At 45.5% G+C, this 27,611-nt stretch overlaps 2 protein-coding genes across 9 annotated transcripts in view; both read right to left on the bottom strand.

Annotated features, from left to right (window-relative positions):
• BCL11A (BCL11 transcription factor A) overlaps window positions 1-24,925 on the bottom strand; it is a 98,268-nt gene extending 73,343 nt beyond the window's left edge. For 3 of the 8 annotated variants that reach the window (XM_085015698.1, XM_085015699.1, XM_021085697.2), the window contains exons 1-2: window positions 24,487-24,925; window positions 17,198-17,527 (exon numbers count right to left, since the gene is read on the bottom strand). In XM_085015698.1, the coding sequence (XP_084871824.1) occupies window positions 17,198-17,527; window positions 24,487-24,541 (385 nt within the window). In that variant the 5' untranslated portion in view covers window positions 24,542-24,925. Of the gene's footprint in view, window positions 1-17,197; window positions 17,528-22,127; window positions 22,196-24,486 lie in introns of those variants that run through there. The other 5 variants (XM_021085695.2, XM_085015700.1, XM_021085693.2 and 2 more) reach the window with 4 other exon arrangements.
• Window positions 24,926-25,148: 223 nt separating this feature from the next.
• Window positions 25,149-27,611, bottom strand: part of LOC146404780 (uncharacterized) — a 28,083-nt gene continuing 25,620 nt past the window's right edge. Inside the window, exons 2-3 of the mRNA XM_085020124.1 lie at window positions 25,528-26,512; window positions 25,149-25,257 (exon numbers count right to left, since the gene is read on the bottom strand). Coding sequence (XP_084876250.1) covers window positions 25,808-26,512 — 705 coding nt within the window. The 3' untranslated portion in view covers window positions 25,149-25,257; window positions 25,528-25,807. The remainder of the gene's footprint in view (window positions 25,258-25,527; window positions 26,513-27,611) is intronic.

Below are 27,611 nucleotides of genomic sequence, written 5' to 3'. Positions count from 1 at the left end.
CTCCCTCATCTTCTCAGGACCCTCACCCCACTTCTGGCTCACTCTGGAGAAGTGACTACTTGCAAAGCAGAATTCCTTACATTGCAGCCCTTTCCAACAGCTTCAAGGCTCCTCCAACACACCCAGGACAGCCGCCCAGGGACTGGATGGGAACATTCCTCTCCTTCCCAGAAGACTGAAAAACTTGACCACAGAACCATCCAGCCCCAGAGCTTCCCGGCCAATCGGTGCCCAGCCCCATTGCCGAGAGATGCAAACCTTGAGACAGTCATGACTGGAAGCCAAAGGATAGAGTCCTTAATAACTGTGAATCCTTAGGGAGGGAAGTTACTTAACCCTTGCTGAGCCTCGGTTTCCTCCTCTACCAACGGGGCTTACAGGACTTACCTCCTGGGGCTGCTGGGGGTGGAGTTCGAATGTGGTAGGCAATGGCAACTCTCTGCGTGCATCCTATATGGCAACTAATTTATGCTCTCATTTACTCTTGCATCGACCCTAGAAGGGAGGTTCTTTGGGTCGCCTCCACTTCACAGTGGTTAAAATGGTTCACCCAAACCCTCCTGACCAGCCAGTGGTAAAAGAGGACTCTGAATCCACAGTGACTATGTCACACACCCAGCCAGGCACATTCTCCTGATGAGGCGGCACATGTCTGCAGAGGGGGAGGCCGAGCAGAGGGAGCTGCCAATGGAGAGACACCCCGCCCCACCCAACTCCCCACTGCACCAGATCTGCAGGGCTACTGAGCTCTCTCCAGCCGAGAACCCCTTACGACAGGAGCCCACCCTGAGCCAGAAAGAAGATGGGAGGGCTTTAGAACCCTCCCTGCCCTGTTCTCTCACCCCAACCTGCTCACCCTACACAGGGAGAAATACGTCGAGATTCCAGTTCTTAAAGGAGAAAAAAGTTCTTAGCCACACGTCATAATCATAATGAGTAACTGGCTCTTCTCAAATGTTTACTTTAGAAAACAGGCAAGCATTCTCACATGATGCTCACGATGTCCTGTGAGGGGGGTCCTCTGACTCCTCCCACATTACAGATGAGGAAACTGGAGTTTGGAGAGATGAAGAAATCTGCCCTAGCTCACACAACGAGAAATGGCAGGACTTCTTTGCCATTTTATTCCACAGAGCCCGAAAGGGGGGGAAAAGGAGATACACATATTTTCCAGTTTATTTCCCCTTTCAGGACCTCTTCTTTTTCTTGCCATGCAGGTTCCAAAAACAACACTGGTGAGAGAGAAGACAGAATCTAAGGGCTCGGCTGAGTGTTGAGGGTTATCTGTGGGATGAGCCAAGAGGCCTCCATATTTTCCCAGTTATTATTTGCTACTACATGAGGATGGGGAAGAATTCACCTCCCTTGTGAAGCTTCAGCCTGGGGAAGTAAACATGATTTTATCATATTTTATGTGGATGTTCACTATGGTTGCCTTTTCAAATCCATGATGGGAAAAAATATTTTGTATTGTGTGAACTACATTTTGGACTGGCCTCCAGACCACTTGGAAGCCCCAATATCCCCCTAGGTGGAATTCTCCGAGCCCCGTGTTAGCCTCAGCAGCCCCTCTGGTGGGAGCCAGAACATGCCTCCTGCCAGTGACTAACAGGGAAATTCAATTACCTCGCCACTTGTGGCAGGAGGGCAAAGACTGCACATTAAAAGAGCCAAAAATGTCAGGAAGTTATTGGGCTGATGACTCTTGCTTGCCAACACTCATAAGTGAATGCATAATGTCACAATAAACTAAAAAACACAGAAACAGACCAAAGAAGATAAGATAATCGAGAACAAAACAAGCCCAGACACATGGGTTTGCCATCAACCCTGCAAGGGAAATGCTGTGCTTCCAACCAGGGCATTTTTTTCCCCCACCCCTGGCCTTTCCTGGGCTCTGCTTGCGTTTGATCCTGCTCAGCCACCAACAGAATAATTCACCGATCCTTTCCAACAAGGAGTTTAACTTCAACCATTTATAAAAAAAAAAAAAAATTTTTTTTTTCTTGGTCTCCACCGATCTCCTACCTGCGCACGCAGGCCCACTCACCGTGCCCCGCCCTGGCTTCGCACACAGATACTCCTGCGCACGCGCTCACACAAGCCGACTCCTGAAACACACCAAACCCTTCAGATCCTGGGCCTTCGGGTTACTGGCGTTATCACAACTCTTTTTTTTTTTTTTTCCCCAATGGCAAGCCAGGAAAGATGATAGAACTGGTGTACGTAGCCAAAAGACTGGCCTCAACTGGTTCCGAGGGGAAAAAAATTGAGCTGTGTATTTTTTTTTCCTTGCCTTTAGCCAAAGACCTGGGAGCATTTGATGTATAGTCAGCAGGTATTTAAAGACAGAAAGAAAGAAAAAGAAAGAGAAAGAAAAAGAAAAAAAAAAAAAAAACCGCCACTGAAAAGGCTTGGCTGCACTGGGGCCCTGACACGCTCGCATCTAAAGCTTGGCCCTCGGCCAAGTTCATCTGTTAATGGACAGCCACAACCAGGGCCTGCACCTCCCCCACCTCCCTGACTCTTCTCTGTTCTCCTACCTCTTTCGAGCTCCTAAAAACTAGACATCGATTATGTCTGCGCTTTTCCCTTTCTATTCAAGATAAACAAAGTGCTTCAAGTTCAGGGCACACCCTGGGACCCTTGACAAAACAATCTATCATTCTGTCTGCTAAACCAGTCTGGCTACACCACGGCCGGGAGAGCAACGCTCCCAATGTACAATTTTCCCTTTGTGCTCCTTCCCTCTTGCCAGTAACCTCTTTTCTTTACCACCTTCTCCCGAGCAGATGGACTTGACCACTTTGCTTAAGCCCCTCCCGGTAACCTCAGAAATTAAAGAAAAGAACAGAGCTCCTGGCTGCCCCTCCTCCTGCCCAGGTTTCTCCCCTCCCCCTTGGGCCCCGTGTCCCTCGGATACACACACGCCTCCCGTTAGACCCACACAGTTCTTTCGACCCTCTCACCGCGGACGCTCACCCAGAAAATAAATTAAGTGCAGGGACTGCCCCCTCTTTTGCTCCCTGCAAGAACATTTTAAGTGAATTTTGTTTTAAATCATATCCATTAATTTATCCTGACTTGCAATTAAATGCAAGTACACTTTTTACAACCAGTACGGAATGTATTAATTATAACTACAAATGGTCAAAAGAGAGCACAGTCCCTCCTAAAAATATTAATAAAATACATAATAAATAATATTAATGAAACAAAAATAGATTCATAAGCATTGGCCAGGGCTTTTATTATTTCATGCAAGGGGAAATCCAGCCAGTGAAACTTGCTCCACATAACTTTGGCAGGACCCCGGCCAACCACCACCACTGAACACTAAATGCAAGTCTGGGAGGGTCGGGTGCAGCAGTGCCCCGGCATTGGGGGTTCTGTGCAGATGCCACCTGGAGAGGCTGACTGACAGCCACAGTACACAAAGCAGGGCCCACAGCATCTCACATGGCTCTCCCATCTGGTGGGGAAAAGTTACCCACAGGCTGCTTCTCCTTCCTGAGGCAGCCAGGGCTGTTATTTCAGGGCCCACTCCTCCCCGGGAAGGACAAATGAGACCCTCTAGACCCAGAGGGAAATGAGCCCTGTTAAATTAAGGGCTCAGGATCCGGGAGCGCCATCAGCACGCTTTACTGCACCAGCTCTGGAAGCTGCCTTTCTGCCACACCACCAGGCCCCTGCTAACCTGTCTCCACATCCCACAACAGCTCCTCACTTCACCCCCAGCACTCCCTGCCCCCTCTCCAACCCCCAAATCCAACACACCCACCGCACAATCGAATCTAATTAAGATCAGGAAAAAATTTGCATTTTCTTTTCACTGCACCCCCAGTAATCACAGAAGTTCTTCAAATTTTGAGAATTTTGTTCCTCTGCTAATTATTTCCCTCATTTTGCATTTCAAGGCACAAAGACAGTCTATCTCACTGGTGGTCTATTAATAGTTTGAAGTTTTGAGCGTCAGAAGGTAGGGTGAGTTTGGGTTTTTTTTGTTTTTTTTTTTTTAATTTTTTCCTTTTAAAACTATTCTGTCATTTCCAGTTTTGTAAAAAGGGTTTTTGTTGTTGTTGTTCGTGGTGGTGATGTTCATGTTTCTTCCAAAAGACAGCTTAGCGGTGCCATTCTGTATATTATGATTTGGTCTCCCCCTTACTATAGCTACTCTCTGCCTGGTTTACTGATTTACAGAACCTTGGTATGTGAATGGTAAAAAAAAAAAAAAAAAAAAAAAAAGAAGAAGAAGAAGAAAAGAAAGAAAAAAAGAAAGAAAATTCCTTGGCATAAGTGTATGTTTGCTGATCAAATTTCAGATCATGTGTTGTTCATTATTATGACTTTACTTGAAAAACAGTTTGCCACAACGAGATGGATTCGCTTTATATGCTTTCTACCCCTGCACTCCCTTCAAGTACTTTGAAAAACAGCGCACTTTTTTTAAGGTGCATTTAAAGCATGAACTGGTTTGGATTAAAACAATGTTTCAACGTCCGCAAATTCCCTCAAAATACATTTTTAAAAGACTTATGCAAAGCCACACAGGATTTTGAGGGAGCTAATGAGATTGTCCCACCAACAAAATTTAATGGTGATTTAAGAAATTCTAATACTTTTCATTTACTTCCTGTAGAATTATTTGTGTACTTGACATTTATGCCGTCTCTCCATTATATAACAATCTACTCTGGGTACATTAGATGATGCCAATCTATTAGAATGAAATTTGTACTCCATATAAGCAGAAGTTTCCAGTCGGTTTTGACTTACCATTATGTTTCAATGTAAAGTGTTATTATAGCTGAGTATAAAGCACAGCTACTCCACGCTCAGGGTTTTTAACTTTAATACTGTAATCTTTCTTGCTGCTTCTAGGGCTGTGTCAGTGTTTACATTCCTGGAAGTTAAATAAACCGACATGGCAAAACTCCTGGATAGACTGAATAATAAGGCTTGTGATGACTAAATTGTTTACTTTTTACCTTGTTAGGATCCCTTTCTTGTAAAGTTTGGGGGAGAGGCAGAGAGAGGAGGAATGAAGGGGGGGTGGTGATCTGAGATAGAAAGAGAGAGATTTACACACTGGCTTCCATATGTCACAAAGACCTTCCTATCCACAACCAACAGGAAAGAAGCAGCCTGCCCAAGTTAGTTTTTGCCTTTTCGATTTGTTTTGTTTTCTTAAATACCAGGTCAGCTGAACAGCCCCTTGTCTACAACCCTCACTCCCAATAAAAAATATGAACATTTTTTTTGCCCATTTTCAAATAGCAAATTATCCATTAGATTTCATCATATCTTAGTAAAGCAATTACATCAAGAAAATGATAGTGCGTGTGGAATCAATTATGCATGCAGTTGGCCGGAGACCAAAGGCTGTGAAGTCGGAGAGGGCAGAATCGCTCGACACACACAAATAAAAAGCCCCTGGATCTCACAGATGGACCCCATCAGTTCATCTTACTGCCTAAAAAGTTCATGCACTTAATAATTTATTTGTGTTCTGGATACTGTTTCCCAGCTGAATATTAACAACTTTGAACTGAAGCATGCTTTTAGCATGGTATGGATGGAAGTCACGGTAGGGCAGTGCTAGGGTCCCTCGGAGGTTAAAATTGCAGTTATGTTTCTTACACACTGTTCATTTTCCATCACAATTTATTTTCTTTCATTAAACATTCCTTTTAATCAGAATATCAGTTTCAGTGTTCTGATTCTGCTTGTTAACCAGCGATAAACTCATACACCAAAGACGAACATCAATAATAGAGCACAGGCTATTCAACAGCAAAGGCAAACACCAAAATCACAGGCTCTCTCAAAAATCGGAAACCCGTTCGTTAGCACCTTGTTTTCACAACCAAAGACGCTTGTGTACCTTGAGGGAGGCACCCGGGAGCCCAGAGACCATGATTTACTTAAGTGACAGGGGAGGAACCAGAGAGAGCAGAAGCCAAACGAGGCCCAGGAAAACTTACTGGAGCTAAAAGATAAAGAAGTCAGCCAAACCCAGGCCCAGGACATGGAGGTGTTCGCCATCTATTCAAAGCAGAGACCCAAAGCATTGTTAGAAAGGTCTGCAGTGCACAGCCGTCTCTCTTCCAAAGGAGCCTGATGTCTTAATACACTGGAAGAAGTCAAGTCTCTCTGCCATTAAACTGCTAACAGTGAACCTGCCCAAGAACTTTCATGGGGACACAGGGACAGGCCATACCTATTTCTGGATTTATCTGGATGTGCCTCAATCATACACTTAAATTTTACAGTCCTCTCCCCAAATGAGGACGACTACAAACTGTACTCAACATTAAAAGAAAATGGATAAAACATATGTAATTACTCAAGGTTAGATTTCTAATTCCTCAATTCACTAAAGGAAACTTGGCAAGAAGATGCATCATTTTGCTCCTTTCTACTGGGGCATCTGAGGAGGAGAGCCACTGAGGCAGCTAATACACAAAACATGATCAAAAGTGATTAACAACAGCTTCATATGCAAATTGCATTAATGAAGGAGTGCAAAGTCATCATGTAAATTAAATATGTCAAATCTCTTGGTGAACTTTCAATCTTGAGAAGAAAAAACACGGCTTTAATTTTTTTACATCATCAATTTTGCAAGATTGAAAATCTAAGAATCTTGGTGCTATAAACAATTTTCACCTTTTTTTTCTCCTTCAGCAGGCTGACAGGCCAGCCTGATGTGCACCGAATGTACATGTTAATAGGCCAATCAAAAATGCAAAACAATTCGCAATTACTGGAAGGACCTAATGGTCATTAGAATTTACAACTAGGTAATGAACTGAAGTCTGCCCACACCATGCATATTCATAAAGCAATTTAGCCTTTGAAGATTAAAGAAGTGCTTAAAATTCAAATGAGCTTTAGCAAATTATCAGTAAGATTCATCCAAAAAGCAAAGGGTTTTTCTTCCTATGATTTCCTCATTTTTTTAATGCAAAATTGTTATATCTTCCAGACTGAGCTTAAACTAAACATTGAGCTTCTAGTGAAGCCAAGGGGCTAAGAGACAAACAGAGGCTGCAAACATCGTTACGGACTTTGTTCATAAAACTAAGCCCTTAAGAGCCAAACCTATCTCTAAACATGGTAATTTATCAAAAACAGTCCAGAGTTGCTCATAGGCAATACTGCACAGGCCTCCAACAAAACAGATTAACAGAGTCCCACCACCCTCCCAAAAAGCCTTTTTCCCCTCAAGTTGAGTCTCCTGTGTAAACATCCACTAGGGTATAAAAACAGCTTTTTTCATCGGCTTGCAGTGGCATTCATTTTAGAAGTTTCTGCTTCCAAAGGGAAAAGAGCAGGAAAGGAAAGGATATGAGGCAGAAGAGTGAGATCTGGTTGACTTCTGAGGAGGGAAAATCTTCTTGCGGGGGTATTTATCTTCCTGGGGTGCCCTCTTCCTGCAATGGCAGCATTTCATCCAAGAGGGCCAGGTCAGGCAGAAATCAGCTGGCATTCAGAAAGGGATGTTGTCCACCCTCCATCCCACCCCCAACCCCAGTTACGAGAGTGTCGTGGGAATTTGGATTTCCATGCTTCCCAATGACCAGTCCGGAGCAGCATCTAACTCACACCTTGAATGCTAACTCACACCTGACCAACCTCTTGACATTTAAGAAATTCTAACGACAGAATTCCCAGTGAGCCCCTCCCCACCACTGCCATTCCCAAACAGTCCATCCAGGTGAAAGCAAGGAAGTCTATGTAAATCCTTTCTCAGCCTGTGTACAAATCCGACTAATAAGAACAGCCTTGAAAGGACCATGTGTCCATGCTTACTGCTCTAGAGCTGGACCCAAAGGCCTGTCTGCTTTGGTAACTGTGTTTGAACCTCTACTGAAAATATCCCAGTGGCTTCTCTGCCACCCTCTTCCTGCCCCAGGCAGCCTCAGATGTTTTCCTAGAGTTGATCCTGCCCAAAATGTAGGTACCTCAAGGAAGTGGGGAAGAGGAAGGGAGAGAAGGGAGAAAACCTCAGGTACTGTCCCCGATTCCTGGAATTTCTTAATCATGGGCCCTGCTCAGAAATGCATCACTTTTAAACATTTATTAGAAAGAATAGGATGCGGAGCTGCACGGAACCCCATCCGCCACCATCTGTATGAGCCACAGGTCTGCAGTCCTGACCAATTCCGTTTGACACTAATGTTACTCTACATGAGTAGAGTTCAATGAGGGTTGATATGGGATGTGACAGAGTAAATCAGAATTAGATTAAAAACAAAAGTTTAGAAACCGATGCTACACTGCAAAGCAAATGGGACTTGAAGGCCAAATTTCCCCTAACTGCCTTCAAGTCATTTTCCCTATTAGAGCGTTTGCCTGCCACCCCCCTGCTGGCAATGCCGGAATCACATCAGAAAGTAGAGTGGAATGCACACAGAAAGGCTTGAGATAGTCCTCTTTAGATACAATACCTATATATTTAATATATAGCAATTAACTTCTGGTCAGGAGTCTGCAGGCAGCAAGCTGCCCCAAGCAGATAGTGGGGGAGGGGGGCCGGAGCTGGGACAAGCACAAAAGACAGGTCCAACAACAATGCCTGCTGTCAGCAGCTGAATTATTTTTATACAGGAATTTTTATCTCTATTGTACAAACAAGTACGTGTCTGTGCAGACTTGTTAAGCAATCCACTTGTATGTAGAATAAGATTTTTTTTTCTTTCTTGCTACCAGTCACACAGCTCCAAGATCAGAAGAAATACATAGTCTTTGAAGCTGCTCAAATGTTTTAGTTAAAAGGACAGCAGTTGTTTTCAAAGATCCAAGAGTATCTTTATCAGAATTAAATTTTTCCTTATTGATTTTTTCCCCTTAACATAACAAAAACATAACATGAGAAGGTTACGATTATTAAAATTTTTCTCAGCCTTTAAATCATTCTTCAGTAGCCAGTGTTCACTTTTTAATGTCAAAGAATATTTTTTCTTAATCTTAGAAGAAGATGAAGTAGGAGAGAGAAACTCATGAGATTTAAAATTTAACGTTGGTTATTGTATTGTTTTAACTATGAACTCAAACACTTGGGGGGGGGGGTGTCTAAAATGAGCAGTGAATGACTCATTGTGAGCCACCCCAAATGTAAATAAATCATGAAATCATGGTATCCCCTGAGTCGGTAAAAGGAAATGCTTCAGGTTTTTTTTTGACCCAAAGAGAAACTTCATATTTAAAACCTAAAAAAATCAGACGTGGCAGGTAGTAAGTACCTTGTGCTCCAACGAAGGTAAGACTCCAAGCTACACCTTTCCCTAAAAAGTGACAGACGTGATTTTTTTTCTGCAGTTTCCTGATTATATATCAAGGAAATGAATAACTGATGAATATAAGTGTAAATGCCCCGTTGCTTAGCAGGAGGCTTCCTTATTTATTTATTTTTTTTAAGTTCAAAAAAGAAACCAGAAAGCGGACAGGGAAGGGGGGGCACCACAGCACCTGTGTTCTTTTGAAAGCACCTTTGCAGGTTGCACAATAATTCCATTCTTCATTTTAATGGGAGTTTTTAATCAGTAGTGGACTGACTGCTATCTAAAACTAAGATCAAATTGTAGGTGTAATTGTTCATCGCCAATGCGAACAACAGCGAAGATACAAACAGAAACTCATTGTGAATGACCACAGGTCCCCAGGTATCCCTTCATCAACATGCCTGCTCCAGGTCCCCACTGGGAATTCCCTGGCGGAGCCGATGCACTTCTGAATAACAGCCTGCCAACCCTATCTGGAAAAGGGGTGTGCTCAGCATCTTCTCACCTCTTTTATAGGAAGTTTAAACCTGATCATCTCACCTTTAACGTGGGTATAATTTGTTGTTCGGCACGCCAACACCTTGGAATTTTATCTCCCTAAAGAGATCAAAAAGAAAAAAGGAGCGCAGAGAGGGAACGAGCTGTGGCCCAGCCTAGCCCTTGTGCGGGGTGCGAGCTGAGAGCAGTAACCTGTGCAGGTAAACCTTCCAGCAGCATTGCATCAGATCCGCTCCCAGCGGTCTCCAGGGTGAACCAAGAGATGAAACACTCTGGTGCCCTGTCTGCAAACTTCTCGTTTGCCAGTTCTTGGCAGCTTATTTTTCCAAGCGTTTTGTTTCAGGAAACATGTGTATTTTTCCTTTGTATGTTTTGTGGATTTACCACAACTGGTTCTGACAGCTGTTGATTCTGCTAAATGAACACATTAGAAAAAAAATCCTCTTTTAAAACCTCTAGTAACAGTGGACTCAAAAATTATGGTAAAATATTTTAATGGAGTTCCAGTTGAGAGTTGGTTAAAAAAAAAAAAAAGTACCAAAGAAGGTACAGAAGTCCTTTAAGTCAGTGCTTAGATTAAACTGTGCGAGAGCCTGTGCGTGTGTTTAATGGGGAAAGAGGGGTGTTGCAAATCACCACAAATATTTACACTGTACTCCCTTTGTTCAAGTCACATACTTTTAACAGGAAAAGCTGGAACTGTGGCTATTTAAAATTTTAAATATTCAAGCGCCTGTAATTAACCATATGAAACAAATTATGTTGCATTTCTCCATACCAGCACATGCAAAAAAATTCGGGTGGGGGACTGGGAGGTGGCAGAGTTGGGGAGACAAGTCCAAGAGGAGGAAAGGATGATGTTTTCATTTTGCTATAGATCAAAGAAGAACGAGAATGGAAACTGTGGCATACCCAGCATTTTCACGTCGCTGTCTTTCACACTGGGCTATCTAAGTTTACACAATTCCCCAGACTAGCTACATATTAAGCTTGCTGTGTACAGCTTTATTATGGTGCGCTAGTGGAAGAGCATTAATATTCCGGCTCTGCATCTGACAGGGCATTTACATGCGCCCATCTGAGCGGCACCTGAGAGATCTTCCAAGGTGCAGTAGCGGTGTGCCTATTGTAAAGGCAAATGAAGCTCACCTATTCCCTGCTGGGGTCAGAAGTGACCTCACCACCCCCCATGCCTCAAATCCTTCCCTTGCCAACCTAACTCAATGCCATCGCAGAATGACGAATGAGCTCAGAAATAGACCCCAAGTTACTAACCCTGCTAAGAACAGCAAAAGCCTTTGCTGAAATGTTTTAAAAATGCATAGGGAGTGCAGCTGGCCAGTAAAAAGCAGAGAGACAAATTCCAGTGAACCCAACATGGAATCCGTTATATTCTAAAACTGATGAGAAAGAAATACAGTCTGATGTTTACTGGCTTCAAATTGAGTTTGGCATCAAACATACTGGCTTTAATAATGCTGGCATTTTTTTATTATTATTATTTTAAAGCTGCCTTTGGTCTCTAGGAGCACATGTGGAGAGCTAAAGCATTCTTATTCGTCAGGTTACATTTCCTAGAAATTAAGTTTGTGACAGAAAATGACTCTAGTAGCAATAATACGGTCCGTGCTCAAATTAATTAGGTCATTGTTGTAAAAACTACATGGCAAATGACAAAGGTAAATTTACTGATACTGGCCAGAGCTCTATCCCCTGGAAGTAAAGAGGAGAGCAGTTTAAGGATGCTTATTTACCTGGGTAGGAGGAAAGAACAGAGGGAGGGATACAATGGCCATTTTTCTATTGGTACTACAAATAAAAGTACTTGTCACTATCCATGAAATTAGATAGTCTGAACATATTTCATGAACTTTATTAATGTCCTCCAAATTGACACGTAAAATAAAAACCTGCTTGATTTGAGATAGTGTTTAAAAAAATGGGCACTGAGTTTAAATCTTTCTTTTTAATCCTTGTAATAACAACACTGCTGACATAACCATGACCCAAATGAAATCTGAACAAGCAGAAAGGTACTAAAGATCCTTGGTGATTAAATCTCTGGCTAAAAAAGTGGCAAGGTGCCAGGCTGGGTCAGGTTTGATGCTAAGTACCTTTTATTGCACAAAGCTGGTACTACTGTATGTAAAAACAGACTTGGGCTTGGGGTAAATTTTGTCAAATGATTTCTTTGTGCAATAAAGGGTGTGAACAGACCATCCAGAGTAGATTAAATTAACATCAAGTGACGCAATCTCAGCACATCACCCTAGCCTTGCTACTTCGGTTAAATTTCCTTTTTTCCCCCCAAAAGAAAGCCAAAACTTTCTTCTTGTCTCACTGACTAGTGTGCAAGGCCACCATTCACCTATTCTCCTTTATGAAACACTTTCACTAAGAAGTCACAACATTCTGAAAAAGGCTTCCCTAGGATTTGCACATTTGTTATATACTCCAATTTAGTCCCCCCACATGAGCCACACTACATCTAGGCTACAGTGTGAGAAAAATGATTTTCCAGGACTCTAAAACGTGCCATTAATATGCATCCAACTCGCCCCTTCCCTGAGCTTAAGGGTCACTGTCCTAACATTGCCTGCGCATGTCTATACCCAGTTGTATTTCCAGCCCATGGGCAGCTCCACAATTAAATGCCACATTCACCAGGAGAAAGGTGTGCAAAACAGATTTCAGATCCTTTAAAGTAAAAGGCACAACTTGCAACACAACAAGGAATGGAGTGATTTAAGAAATTATAGCACTGTTTTTTTAAGCTTTCACAGAATAAACACAGAGAATGGGAGGGAAACTTTCCCCCTCTGCTCCTGTTCTTGAAGTGAATACATATTTGTGTTTCCAATAAAAGGCCATTTTTACATTAACTGTCTGTAACAGCAGGAGACAGAAAAACTAACACAATCTCCACATCACAGACAGGATGATCTTCATATCACGTGGTCCTATTCTCAAAACTATTATTTATAAAAGACAACTAGGAAAATGCACAATGCACCTTTTCTGTGACACCGAAAAGGTAACGTCAAAAGAACTTTGGGATCTTTGAGATGGTCTACATTTTAGATTTTTTTTTTTCTTTCTGGCTTGCCGAAGTAAATTTAGCAGCCATACGGGCCACTGTGTTTAATTAAGCTTTCAAAAGTCCTCTGACAATGCCAACAATTGTAAGACACTTCTGCGGCTCAATCATGCAATCGCTGTGACAGTTCTATTTACAATTTGTCTTAGAAAGAGTTTCTCTGACATTGTACTTTGACAAAACATCCAAGCTGCCAGTTCACAACCTTTCTCTGTCTTATTTACAAATACATCTTGTATATACGACTCCTAGTCTCATGAACAGGAGCCTTTGGGTAATGCCTCACAAACACAGACTCCCAATGAAAATCCTAGGTATTTATTAGGAAACAATATTCTTTATTTTCCGGATGTGAAGGTAAATAAAATGTTCACCGGTTTACTGGGGGAGGGGAGCGTTTGTTGTTGGGTTTTAGCTGCCACGCTAAAAATTCACTTCAGAAGTCAGCGGTGTTTATTCAGAATGACACAAATAAAAAGAAATGAAAAATAAGAGGTTATAATAGGATACCATATTTTATAGTCTTATTTATAATTATACCATAAAGTATACCAGGACATCTCCAGTTCAGTCTGAGATAGGAAAGACTTCATTCAAATGGGTACAAAAAGAAAAGGCACGTTGAGTTTCCAAATTCTGAAAAATGTAAGTATGTTATACCTGATTAACCTTTAAGTAACATGTTTATGTATTTCTGGATTGAATTAGTATTTCTCCCTCTATTACAGTTTCTGTCTTAGGTATTATCATCTAGGTATGAGGTGTATTGTCTAGACAAATAAATTTTAAATACTTTGCTGTCAATGTCTATGTTCATGATTTTAAGGAGAAAAAAAGTTGTAGATCAAGAGTAATAGCCTTTACTGTACTTCACAGACTCGTCGCATTCTCTCCCATTCTCTCAAAAAGCTAACTTTATGACAGCCCAACCCTAATTTAAAGATTTCTATGTGCAATAAGCCAAAACCTCAAAGCTGACTCTGTGGGATGATATTTTTTTGGCCTTTCCTATAAGTGAACGGCAGTTCCACAGACACTAACCTTTGATGAATATTTCCCTCCCTCATAAAAATATGACCAGAAAACAAAACAAAATCCCAATTAAAAGCCCTGACTGCCAATCAAAAGACTGCAGATATCTGATGGTGGATATCTGACACACAATTGACGAACTGGGCCCTGTAAAACATAACCTGCTTGTTTTCAGTTAAATTAATATTACTTCGATAGTCACAATGGATCACAATCACATAATATTTTGAATATTTGAATAAATTGGAAAAAAAAAAGCCACCTGATCAACATATATATATGTGTAGTCAACCAGGTAAAAATCATCCTTTCTAAAAACTACTAAGCTTTGAGAGGCCTACGAACAGCCAAAACATACTTACTGAAGATTTAAAGAGCTCCACTCATTCTCCTGTGTGAAAGCCCTGAATTCTAAGCTTTATTTATCTCAGGAAGATCTGTCACTGTTTTATTCCAGCTTCCTGCCTGTAAAACGGCACAGAGCACACAGTAAGCTCACATCCAACTTCTATCACTTTAATAAAGCCTTTCCTCCACAGCGCATTTAAATAACTACCTTTTCTATGGCTGCCAAACATATTCTTCCAGAGGTTCATCAATATATCTCTTTACTAATCCAGAGCAGTGCTTCTCCTTTCTTTCGCAATACAATTCAAATATCTACTGAATGATTACTCTTATTGTCTGCTTCCTCGCCATAAAAAGAAAAGCAGACTTGGAATTGTGAAGATGTGCTCGAGAGAAATGGGCTGGGAGTACACAGCCGTTCAGAACTTCGCTTCAGAGGCACCTGAGAGCCAGGGCATCTTAATTTATGTGCAATGGTAGAATGTTAATTTCACCATAGGAAACTCTTAATTCATTACCGTGAATTATGAGAAGTCGTGATTCTAGTTACTGACATCTCGCTTTGAGATGTGACCATGCTATTTATGTTCAGCCAATTCCAGGGTGGGAATAGGTGATTAAACACAATGAAAGGAATCAAGACTTTGTAATTACTCGTGCATGAAAGGTTTACCTCACCTGGGTCGCAGCACCCGTGCACCCATTGACTGTCTCAGATAGCTTACGTAGCTTTTCATCTCAGTGAAATTACTTAGCATTAGCCCTATAAAACATATTTTAAATGTACTTTTTAGGGGGGCTTCTTTGGGCTCTGCTACTGTACTAGTCCATTAGGAAAAAAAAAAAAAAAAGGAATCTTTATGACAAGCAGAGAGTTAAGGAAAATATCTCTTCTTTCTCTACATATATTTACAACTGTGACAGTAAAAAGCCTTCACCATAGAGCCTTCCCCTCAGCTGTTAGATTTCTCGTCTAAGGACAGAGGCACAGAATTTTCAAGCTGGTTAATCTGAAACTGAATAACCTATTTGGGACCTCAGTAAGAAGTGTGGTTTTAATTCCTGCTTGACAGACACTGTGTTTTGTCTTTTAAACAAGCAGCTCAATATGTAAATACGATGTTACATCACGCAAGTGTTACTCCATATTTGGTGATTTAGAAAGGCTTTGGATCTCCGAAGACGACAAATCCCCTTCCGCTTGCTCTTGCTTCATTAATCATGCCTTATACTTCTGTTCATTTTCCTTCTAGTCACAAGACAGCACAGAGAGATGGTCATTGCCATGGGCGGGGCGGGGGGCGTGCAGAGGGGCTGCAGGGAGTGGGCGTGGGGTGGATAAAATCCTAACCTGCATGTCATATAAGCTACATGTGGTGGATTCAAGAAAAATATTTTGTTAATGCAGCTTCCCTGGTAGCAGATTTCTCATTTCCCTAGAGGAAAAGTATCTGAGTGTCATGGCAGGAAGAAGGAAGGAAGGAAGGAAGGAAGAAAGGAAGGAAGGAAGGAAATGCCATGTTTGATTTTAATGATCAAATTCCAGAGGGGGAGAGAGAAAAAATGTGACATTTAATCCCCTCTGGACCACTGACCCACTATGGTTCAACTAGGTCGAAGGGACAAGTTCCAGGGAATCAACTGATTACAATTACAGGCACTACCCTTCCTAAAACTGGACAAACCTTCTGCCTTTCTAGGAGTAGGGGCAGAGAAAATAGGGGGAAGTGATCCACTGACAGGCATGCAGGTTTTGTCACCACAGGATCTCCACCCACTTTGTCTTACATGTTAAATCACTGTTGTTTCATCAAAAAAAAAAAAATGTTTGAAGGGTCACTATATAGTGTTGCTGTTTATCACTTAGAGTAGGGATTTAGGTCCCTCTGTTAGCCATTAAATCCTTTTCCCTTGAGCTGCTGAGAACCCACACCCCTAACTACCTCTCTGCTAAAATTAACCAAAGGAAGGCGAGCTGTTGAATGTGTGTATGTATTTTTCCAAGAGAATTTTTACATTGTGGTATAGCAGAAACAGTGGAAGTCTGGACTGGACATTTGTAAGGGTGACATGTGGTTGTGTAAACCACAAACAAAATCAAGATACATCTGTCAAAACCACATCAGAGACAAGAGAGAGCACAGAGAAGCATTTATCATTTAGCTGAGGAGGCAGGCTGCAGGGAGCAGCCGTTCCTGTCAAACCAACCTTTTGAAATTTCCAACATGCCCTTAAACTTTTCGAGTAAGCATGTCTGTGCGCTTCAGCAACTGCCCTCTCTACTCTGGCCTGGCCAGTCGAAAATGGCATCTTAAAGTCAAGGTCACGGTGTCATCCCACCACGGGGCTGTGTTTAATTACAGCCCCATTCGGGCTGACAGCCAATATGGATCCAAGGCTAGCCCTGAAGCTCAGTTAACTCTTTCCAACCCCTCCAAAACGTCCCGCCAGCCCACCCAACTTCACGGAAGATTTGAGAACAAATTGCACCCCTAGGGAGGCCTGACCAGGTCTTCTGACTCAAACAGGTCACTGGCTGAACTACAAATGCCTAGACAGCCACTTTGCCTCTGACTTGCCACCACAACTGGAAATGGACCTTGGAAACTGGTCGAGGTATAGTGAGGTTCAACACTTAAAAATGAGAAGGGGAGAGGAAAAGGAAAGAAATTCAGAGTCAGCAGATCCAGAGAGAGGGTATCAGGTGTGTGTAACCTATTCCGCCTACATCTGACTCAGTGAAGTGGAAAATATCTATTTTTGTGTGTTCTGGACATCAGCAAGAGGAATGATTATTTTAACATTACAGGGCTGTCACGGACAGTCACATGGAGAAATACAGAAAGCACTTCACCACTCCTTAGTGCTTGACTACAGCGCCTCTGAAAATGAAAAGAAAACATGCAAACAGCTTTTCTCCTTGCTTCTCATTTACCTGCTATGTGTTCCTGTTTGGGGCAAATTCCTCTAGATGACGTTGATAAACAATCGTCATCCTCTGGCGTGACCTGGATGCCAACCTCCACGGGATTGGATGCTTTTTTCATCTCGATTGGTGAAGGGGAAGGTGGCTTATCCACAGCTTTTTCTAAGCAGAGGCTGCCATTGCATTGTTTCCGTTTGTGCTCGATAAAAATAAGAATGTCCCCCAATGGGAAGTTCATCTGGCACTGCCCACACGTGAGGAGGTCATGGTCCCCTTCTGGAGCTCCCAAAGGGCCGTGGTCTGGTTCATCATCTGTAAGAATGGCTTCAAGAGGTTCGGCTGTGGTTGAAGAAACAAAAGCATAATTATTAGAGTGCCAGAAAGGAGAGAAAAGGGGGAAGTACATTCTTCACCCCATCCCATCCTAGTACATTATGAAAGGATTTCTAGGCTCCTCCATTTAATGCCCAGAAAAAAGTGCACACCTAAAATGTACGTGGATGTGGAAATTGTCAACAAGAAAGCAAATTTATCAATGAGGCAAACCATCATATATTTATGAAAACTGTCTGACCTTCATACTTCCAGCAAACACAGACACACACACACACACACACACACACACACACACACACACACACCCCCAAGGTTCTGGCCTGTGAGCTTAGAAAGAATGTAACTGTTAAATAAATAGTTAATGCAGAAACATAAAAAAAGCTTAAATAATAACGACCCCCCCAAAAGACTGGTAAAAACATGGATCAAAACAAAATTTGTTTCTTTCTTCCTATAGACTAAGTTGTCTATTGTGCCTGGGAATAAAAGGAGAGGTGAATAAATACACACACACACACATTCTTTGTGTGTGAATGTATATACTCTAAGTATACAGACATGGCTTCATAAATTAGAAAGCTACTACATCACACAGAAAATGTGCTACATTTACACTGCCGTAATAAGAAAACGACTGCATTCACCTGTGAAAAGGATCTAAATAATAATCATAACGCAGCATAATTCATACTGCCAAAAACCTTTCTGATCTCACTCCCAGCAGTGCCACAAAATCAAAGAAATACCAAATTCACTGGCAATTCTTCTCAGACACATTAGCTAAATGGGATACTTTTGAGTACTTAAGAAAATAAGCCAATTAGTCATTTTTTCATTCTGAAGAAAGGAATGCCTAAAATATTCTAAACATGTTTGCACTTGGTGGCCCCTATCACATAAAAATCAGAATGGTCAAGCAAATGCCACATTTCAGAACAAGGCTGAGAAGTCCTTTCTTTAGACTTGAAATACTTTGCCTAATGTTGTCAAAGTTGACTAATTTTCTGAATGAGCTCCAAAACGCTTCATTATGGGACTATTTCTGCACACATAATCACCAGCGGATGGTATAACAAGGTAGATATGTCTTTCATTCCTGTTTCCTTTTTTTTTTTTTTAAACTTTGCACCAAAATACTCCAGCATCAATTTGAACAGCTTCTATCATTTTTTAACCTTCCAAAAGGGAAAAGAGACTTGGTAAGTCACTGCTCCTGAAACCTTATGCTTAACTCTATTACACACACATACACAAAAATCACAAAATACAAAACACATCGAGGATGCTGCCAGCTAATAAAACTGAAGCAGAAAATGTACAAGTCTTAAACAGTTAATCAGTCTGACCTTCTTTAGCAAGCTGCCAATTTCACATTTAATGAACTTAAAGCCACAGAGAATCAAAAAATAGATTTTAATTTGAGTGTAGAATATTGGAACAGATTTTGATAAAGTGCAAAAATCCAGTGAACTAAGGTTAAATTTATTTCAACCCTACCCAGGCTGAATATTGAGGGGGAAGATCTAGAGTAACTCCCAGATGTGCTAGGTGAAATAATATTGAGAGAGCACTGCCTAGCTGCACCTGTGCTCAAGTAGGACATGTCATAATTTCTAGCCTCTGGTACTCCTCCTAATTTAACATAAGGTCACCACAGGAATATGAAGGTTATATTCCTACTAATAAAGACAGCAAGGTAAGCACTTATATTTCTTCACCCAACATACTGACCAAAAGATAAATACATGCACACTTTTCAAATAAAAGGAGACAAACAGAAGTGCTTTTGCATTATGCTGCTATGTCATTTTTCTCCTATTTGCTTTCATTTTGACCAAGTGAGAAACTGAATAGGGAAGTCGTTCTCCAAAATCCCTCCTACGTGAATTAAGGATTTTAAATGAACATTTAACAAATGTGGCTTTTTTGTTGTGGTTCGCATTAACTACAAGTTCTGAGGTTTACTGACTGAAGAAAGACTGAGGAAAAATACTTCATCGTATTAAAGTTAGCAGTACATAGAGTCTTCGCAAAAAAAAAAAAAAAAAATTTAACTCCACCGTTAAGATTTGTTTTATTCCCAAGGACTGACACATTTCTGAAAATGAAAATATTATTTAGGAGCAAAAAGAGATATTCTCCTAGGTATCAAATAGTTAAAGGTAATGCGGTACAAAACAGACTTGGTTAAAGTCTTCTAAATGTAGTGACTGAACTGATTTACAATCAAAACCAGGAAATGAAGTGGTAATTCAGAGGTTGCTGATTACACCTCCACATTTCACCTAATTAATTTTATAGGAGGCAAAGTTCTTGAAAATAACAAGATGATCAAATGTACAGATATAAAACCTATAACCTCAACATTTTCTATGCTCTTAACGTAAATTATTGCTAATTAACAAGAATTATATCCTAATGTATGAAATACATTTAACATCGGGCTTCCTACCAAACATTTGGCTAGTGCTGTTCAGAGAAATACCAAAATGTGTCCTTACCATTGCTGTTAAATTATTAAAAATCAGACAAAGTGGGGCACAAAGAAAATATGAAAATACAATTCTCTTGGTGTAGTCTACTGATTTGCATTGACATCTTTTCTCAGTGGCAATCAACATTTCCTTTCTGGGCATCTGATAATTTCTCGGTATTTTAATGCAAATTCCCCTTTCCCGAAAAACATTCCTAACCTCAGCCATTTTACCCCCTCCCTCAATTCAATTCCATCCTCCTTCGCCCCCACAATACCACTGTTTCTAGGCTCAGGCCTAAGCTCTGGCTACAAAGCAGGGAGTCCAAGATTGAAGTGGAAGGGAGTGGGCAAATAATCATAATAATTAGCCGCGAATTCTCTACAAGGGGAAAAAGAAATAGAAAATAAAATGCCTCTGCGTTCAAACAGCAAAACTGACTGAAACGTCTCAATGCCCCGGTGGCTGACTGAGATCTCTTTCCTCTACATGCAGTTGCAAAGGAATAAAATAAATTTAAAAAAAAAAGGCCTTAGAAGAAATGCAGGGAAGAAGCAAGGGAACCGAGGTCTGCTGGAGGAGGGGGAGGGGGGAAAAGAGCTCTGCCTTCAAGTTTGCTTTCCAAGTCCTTCCCTTTGATTGTCTTAACAGGGTAAGGAAGCAAACCGCGGCTGAAATGCAGAGAAAAAAAGCAAAGAAACAAAAGCGAAGGCTGGGGCGACAGGCCGAGGGCAGGGGGCCCAGCGGAGGTGGGCTGTGCAGAAAGTGAAGTTGGGCGCCGGGACTGTGAAGCACAAAGCGAGCAGCGTGCTGGCCCCAGGCTCTGGCCGTGCTTGCAGCGAACACGTGCAGCGGCGGCCGCAGGGCCGTGGGGCCGGGAACCCGGGGCCGGGAGGCGGTGGGCAGCCAGGGGCCCCGACTGTCGCCTCTACATCCGTCCAGCTCGGCCGCGGGTGACGACAGTTCTCTGGGCCCGCCAGTTGGAGAAATGGGAAGTGAGGCTCGGAAAACTCGGCTGGTTAACCTGGTGCTGTCTCGGTATCACCAACCACACCTCAAGCGCGGGTCCCGAAATTCATTCTGTGTCCACAGGCTCACACTTTTTACTTTGGGGGGGGGGGGTCTCTGCGAATGCGTTTCTCCCGCAATTCCCTGCACCGGTGTGCGCAGCGCGGCGGCGGCTGCGGTTATTCATTATTAATGACGCTGCTTGCCCGCATCATTATGATGATAACTATTACTATTGTTGTGATTTCGGGCTCCGAGGCGAGAGCTGCAGGAGGCGGGAGAGCTGGGGGGTCGGGCTGCAGAGCGACCCTGCAAGCCCGCTGTGGCCGCCTCGGTCTGTGCTTTGCGCGGGGGTAGCAGAAATGAACCTGGAGACTTAAGTGCAAACTCGCTGGATCCCGCCCTTTGGCCTTAGCCAGAAGCCGGAGAGCACGCACTCATTCCCCTTCCTCCTTACCAAAAATGCCCGCCCGAAAGAGAACGAAAACTGCACCCCTCTCCGCTCCAGACGCACGGGGGTGTCGGCCGCGCGCCCGGGCGCTTCTCTGCAGCCCTGGCCAGAAGCATTTTTAAAGTCAAAATGAAGAACAAAGACATAAGGGGTGATGGCGGGGGGGAGAAAGGGAATTCTGCCTAACCGTCCGTCTCCCCCACCCCCACCCTAGCAAAGCTCTTCCCTCCCGGCCGAGAAACGCTGAGCGGGGGTGGGGGAGGCTCTGGTACAGGTTCAAGTTCGCTGAGCTTTCTTGATCTTGTTCTGCCTCCTAGCGACCGAATGGCTCATACAGCCCTAGGAGCGGAGGACAGGGGGGAAGAAGGGGGTCCTGAGGATCGGAATGGCTCCCGCCTCCTCTACGCACCCAGAAAATTAGAAAGGAGCGACCCCTGCACCCTCTTCAAACTGGTCCGTTAACCAAAGCCTGCCCTGAAACACGAGGAGAGAGGGGCCAACCCAACCCGCCTGGAGTGGCCCAGAATGGACCCGGGATGAAAGGGGGAAGGGAGGGGGGCAGCCCAGACTGCACGCCTCAGTCCGTCCTTTGAACCCCTAATGCATCCTTCCGAAGAAGGGCCCGGCTTTCCCGAGTGCTGCGAACACTGCCCTTCCTTCCCGCCGGTACCTGGCCGGGCTGTAACTTCACACCGCCGCGCGCCGCGTCTGCTCCGCATCCGGCGCGGCTGGGCGAGTGGGGGGCGGGGGAGAGCGGCGAGGGAGGGATGCGCGGGGGTGGGGAGAGGGAGGGCCCGCAACGTGCCCGGGCGGGGGAGCTTTCGAAGTATGTGACAAGTTCCAGGGCCCAGTGAAAAACTCAATTCCCTATGCGCAACCCCCCCCCCCAGACACACACCCCTTTTAAAAAAATACAGAGCTAGGTATAGGGTGGTCCTTTAAAATTGCAGCAAAAATTAAATTAAGGGTCAAGAATGAGGAGGGGAAGGGAAGTGGGCCCTCACGCCTTTCTTTCTCTTGCAGCCAAACTTTCCTAAGTATCCATCGCCTGCCTTTCCAGGCGCATTCTGTTAAGCCAGGAGACTGCTACCCACTCACCCACCCCAACCCCTCTTATACAGATTCACAAGGAAACACCACCACCCCCGCCCCCGCGTTCAAGTCTAGGTCCGAGGTAGAGAGCAAGAACCTAAGGGTGGGGTGCGTAGGGTCCTGGGGTCGAACACTCCCAAAATGCCCATTCCAACATACTACTCCTTTACCCCCACCCCCACCCCCACTTGGCTTCGACGCTCTCAGGACCCGGGGGCTGGTGCCCAGTGCGGGTGGGAGGGGGGCCGGGAAAGCACGTGGTGACCTCCTCGCCGCCCAGAGCTGGAGGCAAGAGACGTCGGGGGTAGGGAGCGGACAGAACTAGCTTTTTCGGTTGCTTTGCTAAATAAAAATGCTTTGCAAAGCCGAGTTTCTCCCCAGACGATTTCGCAGCAGGGTTGGCCGGGAGGAGGTCTAGGCATTGTGCTGGGGCTCCAGGGTGGACCCTGAACCCGGCAGGCTCGGAGTTGCAGCACAGCCTTCCGCTGTGCAGGCGGACAGGCGGGCGAGCAAGCGGGCGGGCGGCGGGCGCTGGGTGGGCGATCCCGGGCGGGGCGGGGGCGCGGCGAGGCCCGGCAAGGCCCGGGCGAGGCCCGGCCACAGCCGCCGCCCGCTCCCGGGCTGCCGCGCAGTGCTCGGTCCTCTCTGTCTGTTTGTTGGCAGGAGACTCCCGCACACGCGGTGCTTGTAAACATTCAGACACGAGATTTTTCCCAATCAAAATCCACTTCCACTTTTTTTGAAAATCTTCCAAAAAATAGTAAGAGGAGGGAGTTCCTCGCTCCCTCTCCGTGCCGCCGGCGCTCTAAGTTTTCAACTAAAGGGGTTTTGAGGAGGGAGGGGTGGTAATTGTGTTTTTCCCCTCAATTAGAGAATGTGATATTTTTGCGGGGGGGGGGGGGCGAATCTAAGAGGAGAGCGTTGCAGAAAACGGCCGGCGGAGCGTTTTGCGTCAGTTGGAGGGCAAGAAATTTCACATTCTCTTGACCTGTTTTATTTATTTTGTTTTGTTTTGTTTTGTTTTGTTTTACACGTCTTCTCGCCGCCACTGAGGTTCGGCCGGGAGGAGCGGGCAGCAGCAACCCGGGAGGCGGTGATCGGGGTGCCCTCCCTCCCTCTCCCGCTCGCCCCCGGCCCTTGCTCCTGCCCTTCGGCGGCAGCGGCGGCGGCGCGGGAGGGCAAGCGCAAGGAGCCGGCACAAAAGGCAGCGGGACAAACACCCACCTCCGACCGGAACAAAAGGCAGCAGCGCCGGCCGCTTCTCCGGTCCTTCCCTGTCGCCCTCTCCCTACAGCCTCAGCCCCATTCCAGACTCGGCCGACTCCGGAGCGCCGGGGGCCCCCCTCCCACAATCCCACTTTCTCACTATTGTAGAGATGACTACTTTCCTCCGGTGCACGCTTTACCGTGAGAGCCCCGGTGTCCGAGGGCCAGTCTCACCTCTTTCCTCCCTAGGAATTGTTTTTTTAAGACTTGGGTCCCCACCCCCCGTTTTCCTTTCTACGGTGAGTGGAAGTAACCCCCCTTTTCCCCTCCGGTTCCCTCCCTTAGGTTTACACGAGAGTTGTTAGCATCCACAGCATTGTTCATTATTTTGCAAAATTGGAGGGGAAATCATTGCATTCCTTTTCGAAAAGCGAAATAAAGCAGCGGAAAGCAGGAAAGAGGAGGAGTCTTTTTTAATTTTTGTAAAATTAAATAAAATTGAAAGGTTCGTGCCACCCCAAAAGTATACATACGGCTATGTTTCGGGATGGGATGAGGTTGGTTTTCTGCCCCCCCCCAATCTCTTTTATCCCGACTCTCGGAGGTTTTTCTCGTGAAAAAAAAAAATTTAAATGCATGCACACACCCCTTTCTCCCCCTCTCTCTTGCTTCTCGTCCTGCGCGCTCTCGTGATTATTAATAATTATTATTACTATTATTGGGTTACTTACGCGAGAATTCCCGTTTGCTTAAGTGCTGGGGTTTGCCTTGCTTGCGGCGAGACATGGTGGGCTGCGGGGCGGGCGGCGGCGGCGGCGGCGGCGGCGGGCGGACGACGGCTCGGTTCACATCGGGAGAGCCGGGTTAGAAAGAAGGAGACTCCAGAGAAAATATCTTCATCAGTGCCTTTTGACATCCAAAATAAATTAGAAATAATACAAAGATGGCGCAGGGAAGATGAATTGTGGGAGAGCCGTCATGGCTTTTTTTTTTTTAAGCAAAAAAAAAAAAGAGAGAGAGAGAGAGAGAGAGCAGAGATAGAGGGAGAGAGAGAGAGAGAGAGAGAGAGAGAGATGAAAAAAATGGCAAAAGCCCCCCTGAGCTGCAAGTTCAAGTGCGGACGTGACGTCCCTGCGAACTTGAACGTCAGGAGTCTGGATGGACAGAGACACACAAAACATGGGCAGGGCGAGCAGGAGAGAAGGGGAGGAGGGAAGGGGAAGCTCACACCAATGGACACACATCAGGGGCTGGACATGAAAAAGAGACCAGGACAAGCCAATGGCCAGTGCGGGGCGGGGGAGGTGCGGGGCGGGGGGCTCCGCAGACGCCAGACGCGGCCCCCGGGGGAGGGGCGGGCGGAGGGGAGGGGGCTCTGGGGCCGCGGGCTCACCAGTGGCCGCAGCGAGCGCCGAGGCGGCGGCGTGGCCGGGAGAGAAGAAAGGGGCGGCGGGGCGGGGGGGGAGCAAGACGTACGCCCTGCTCCCCCCCGCACGCGGAACCTAAAATGAAAGATTATTTAAAATTAAAAAAATAAAAAAGCCAGAGTGTACGGGGAAGCTGCTGGGGCCGGGGAAGCGCGGGCGGAGGGAAGCCAGGTAGAGTTGTTCCCGGACACCCTCCTGCGTGCGCACACCCACTTCCCCTCTCCGCCGCAGCCGCAGCTGCGCTCGTGCCCCGCGTGGGGACGCCGGGGACCGAAGTAAAAGCTCTGAGCCCGCGGCTGCACTCTAGAAACTTTGCCGGAGAAGAGGATAGCAAAGAAAAACCACCCGAAGTTGAGAGCAGAGCCTCCAAGTTACAGCTCCGCTGCGGACGAGGGGAGGCGGGAGGGAGCGCGCGGCGAAGCAGAGTCCAGCTCAAGTTTGGAGGGTTGCGGGTCCGAAAGGACAGCGCCAGGGGCTCCGAGAGACAGGCGGCCTGGAGAGTCGGGGGAGGGCGGGGAAGGCGGTGCAGGCCGGGCCGGAGGGCCGGGAGGGCATCCCTCAGGCTAAGCCGGGGGTTGGGCCGGGGGGTGGGGGCTGCGGGGGAGACTCTCAACGCCTCGACAAGCTATCGGGTCTGAATGCAACTGGGAGCTGCGAGTCGAGGTTCTGAACGGATCGTGGAAAGAGAGACTGAGGAATAAAGAGCTGGAAGCCAAACTCCGGGCATGTTCCAGCCCCCGGAGTGGAGCGACCGGACCCAGGGCGAGGGAGGCGCCGAGGCGTCCACCTCACGGAACGGCCGCGGGCCAGAGGACAAAGCACGGGCAGTCTCGGGAGTGCCATTCCCTGGGAACGTGCTCCTAGCGCCGCAGGAGGTCCAGGAGCCGGGTCCCAGGGAAGGACACACCTCCTCCCACTCCTGAGGTACTGCAAAAGCACCGAGGAATGGCAAGAAAATGTTTCTTGAGGGCAGAGCGCAACTAACTAGTCCCGAGCTGTTACCCGGGGAAAGAAAATGGGGAATGGAGTGAGAGCGACTGGCTCGCAGGAGCAGCAGGGAGGCCACAGTGGTGGTGTGACCGCCCCTGGTCAGCGCCGCGCTGCCCAGGCGCCCGGGGCCGAGCCGCACAAACCGGAGCCCGCAATCCCCCTCCGGCCTTCCTGCAGACGTTCCTGGGAAATTAGGGAAGACCTGTTGGAAATAAACCCCTGTCTCTTTAATGCACACATACGCGCGCGTGCGCGCGCGCGCTGCTGCTGTCAAAAAGCGGGCTTCACTCTGGCGTGGGATACTTTCAGTTTTACGTAAAATGTACAGCAACAGCACCCCCTGCGATTGGAAAGTTTATTCAGAAACGTGCCTGCAAAGTCCCCCAGCGTCTCCCGCCTCCCAACCTCCCTGCCTGCGCCACCCTGTAGCCTCAGCCGCAGCCGCCGCGGAGACCGCGCTGCGATTCCAAATCCGGAAGGGCATGGGGGGAGAGGGAAAAGGACTCAGGTTCAAGGGAGGCGCGGAGGGTACAAGGTGGAGGCGGGTTGCCACGGCCCGCGAGACTTCGAGCTGCAGGTGGACGTGTGTGAGTGCGTGTCTGCAGAGCGAGGAGCTTTCCTTCCCTCTCCTCCAAGCGGTCCAAAACCCCTCGTGTCTTCTCTTCCCCCTCCTTAGTCTAAGGGACCTCGTTTTCGTAAATTCACCAACGCGGCGGGGGGGCTTTATTGTTTTAACCGAGGGTCTCCGGCTTGCAAGCGCGCATCCCTCTCCCAGCCGCGCCGGCCAGCGGCTGTTTATTCATGTGTTGTCTTAGTAAAGTTTTAAACCCATTAGAAAATAACTGGCTTGTCTAGCTCGGCGAAGCTTCGGGCCCCTCTAAGGAAGAAAAGGAGGTTTTGATGCTCAGCGTCAAGAAAGATGTGGGCTGGATTGGGTTTGTGTAAATGTGGTTTATTGTTATTGTTTTCCTCCAATTTAAGGAGGAAAAACTCAAATCCTGTTTAAGAAGCAGGAAGATTTCATTTGCAATAAAGCTCTGTAGCATTTGCGTTACACCATTTCCCCTTTTTCATGAGTTCTTCAGAGCAGGTCAGCATCTCTTTTCCACTACTGTCTTTTTTTTTTTTTTTTTTTTTTTTTTTTTTTTGTCACATTCAACTAGCCTTAGAGCGACCAAAAGAATGCCATTGCGGGAGGGGGGGGACGCAAAGTGAAGAATGGTTGGAGAGAAGGTGAGGAGAGGGAAGAAAGAAGTACAACTGGGAGGCCTTTGAAAAATAAATTAGTTAAATGAAAGCACCTTCAAGTAACAATAGTGAGTCAGAGTCTTTCGAAACCGGGCTTTTCAAATTTAGATATTTTTCCCATCCGTCTATAAAAGTCCATATACAGAGTAGGTATACAAAGGGTCAAATGAGTGTTGTAGAAATATATATGT

This window comes from Sus scrofa, chromosome 3, assembly GCF_054392235.1.
Source record: "Sus scrofa isolate SSC_HxYL_T2T_F1_AM1 chromosome 3, Sscrofa_HxYL_maternal_Yorkshire_Landrace_v2.0, whole genome shotgun sequence".
NCBI classification, from domain to species: Eukaryota; Metazoa; Chordata; class Mammalia; order Artiodactyla; family Suidae; genus Sus; species Sus scrofa.
The sequence above is the reverse complement of the archived record's forward strand: the minus strand, read 5'-3'. Positions and strand labels throughout refer to the sequence as shown.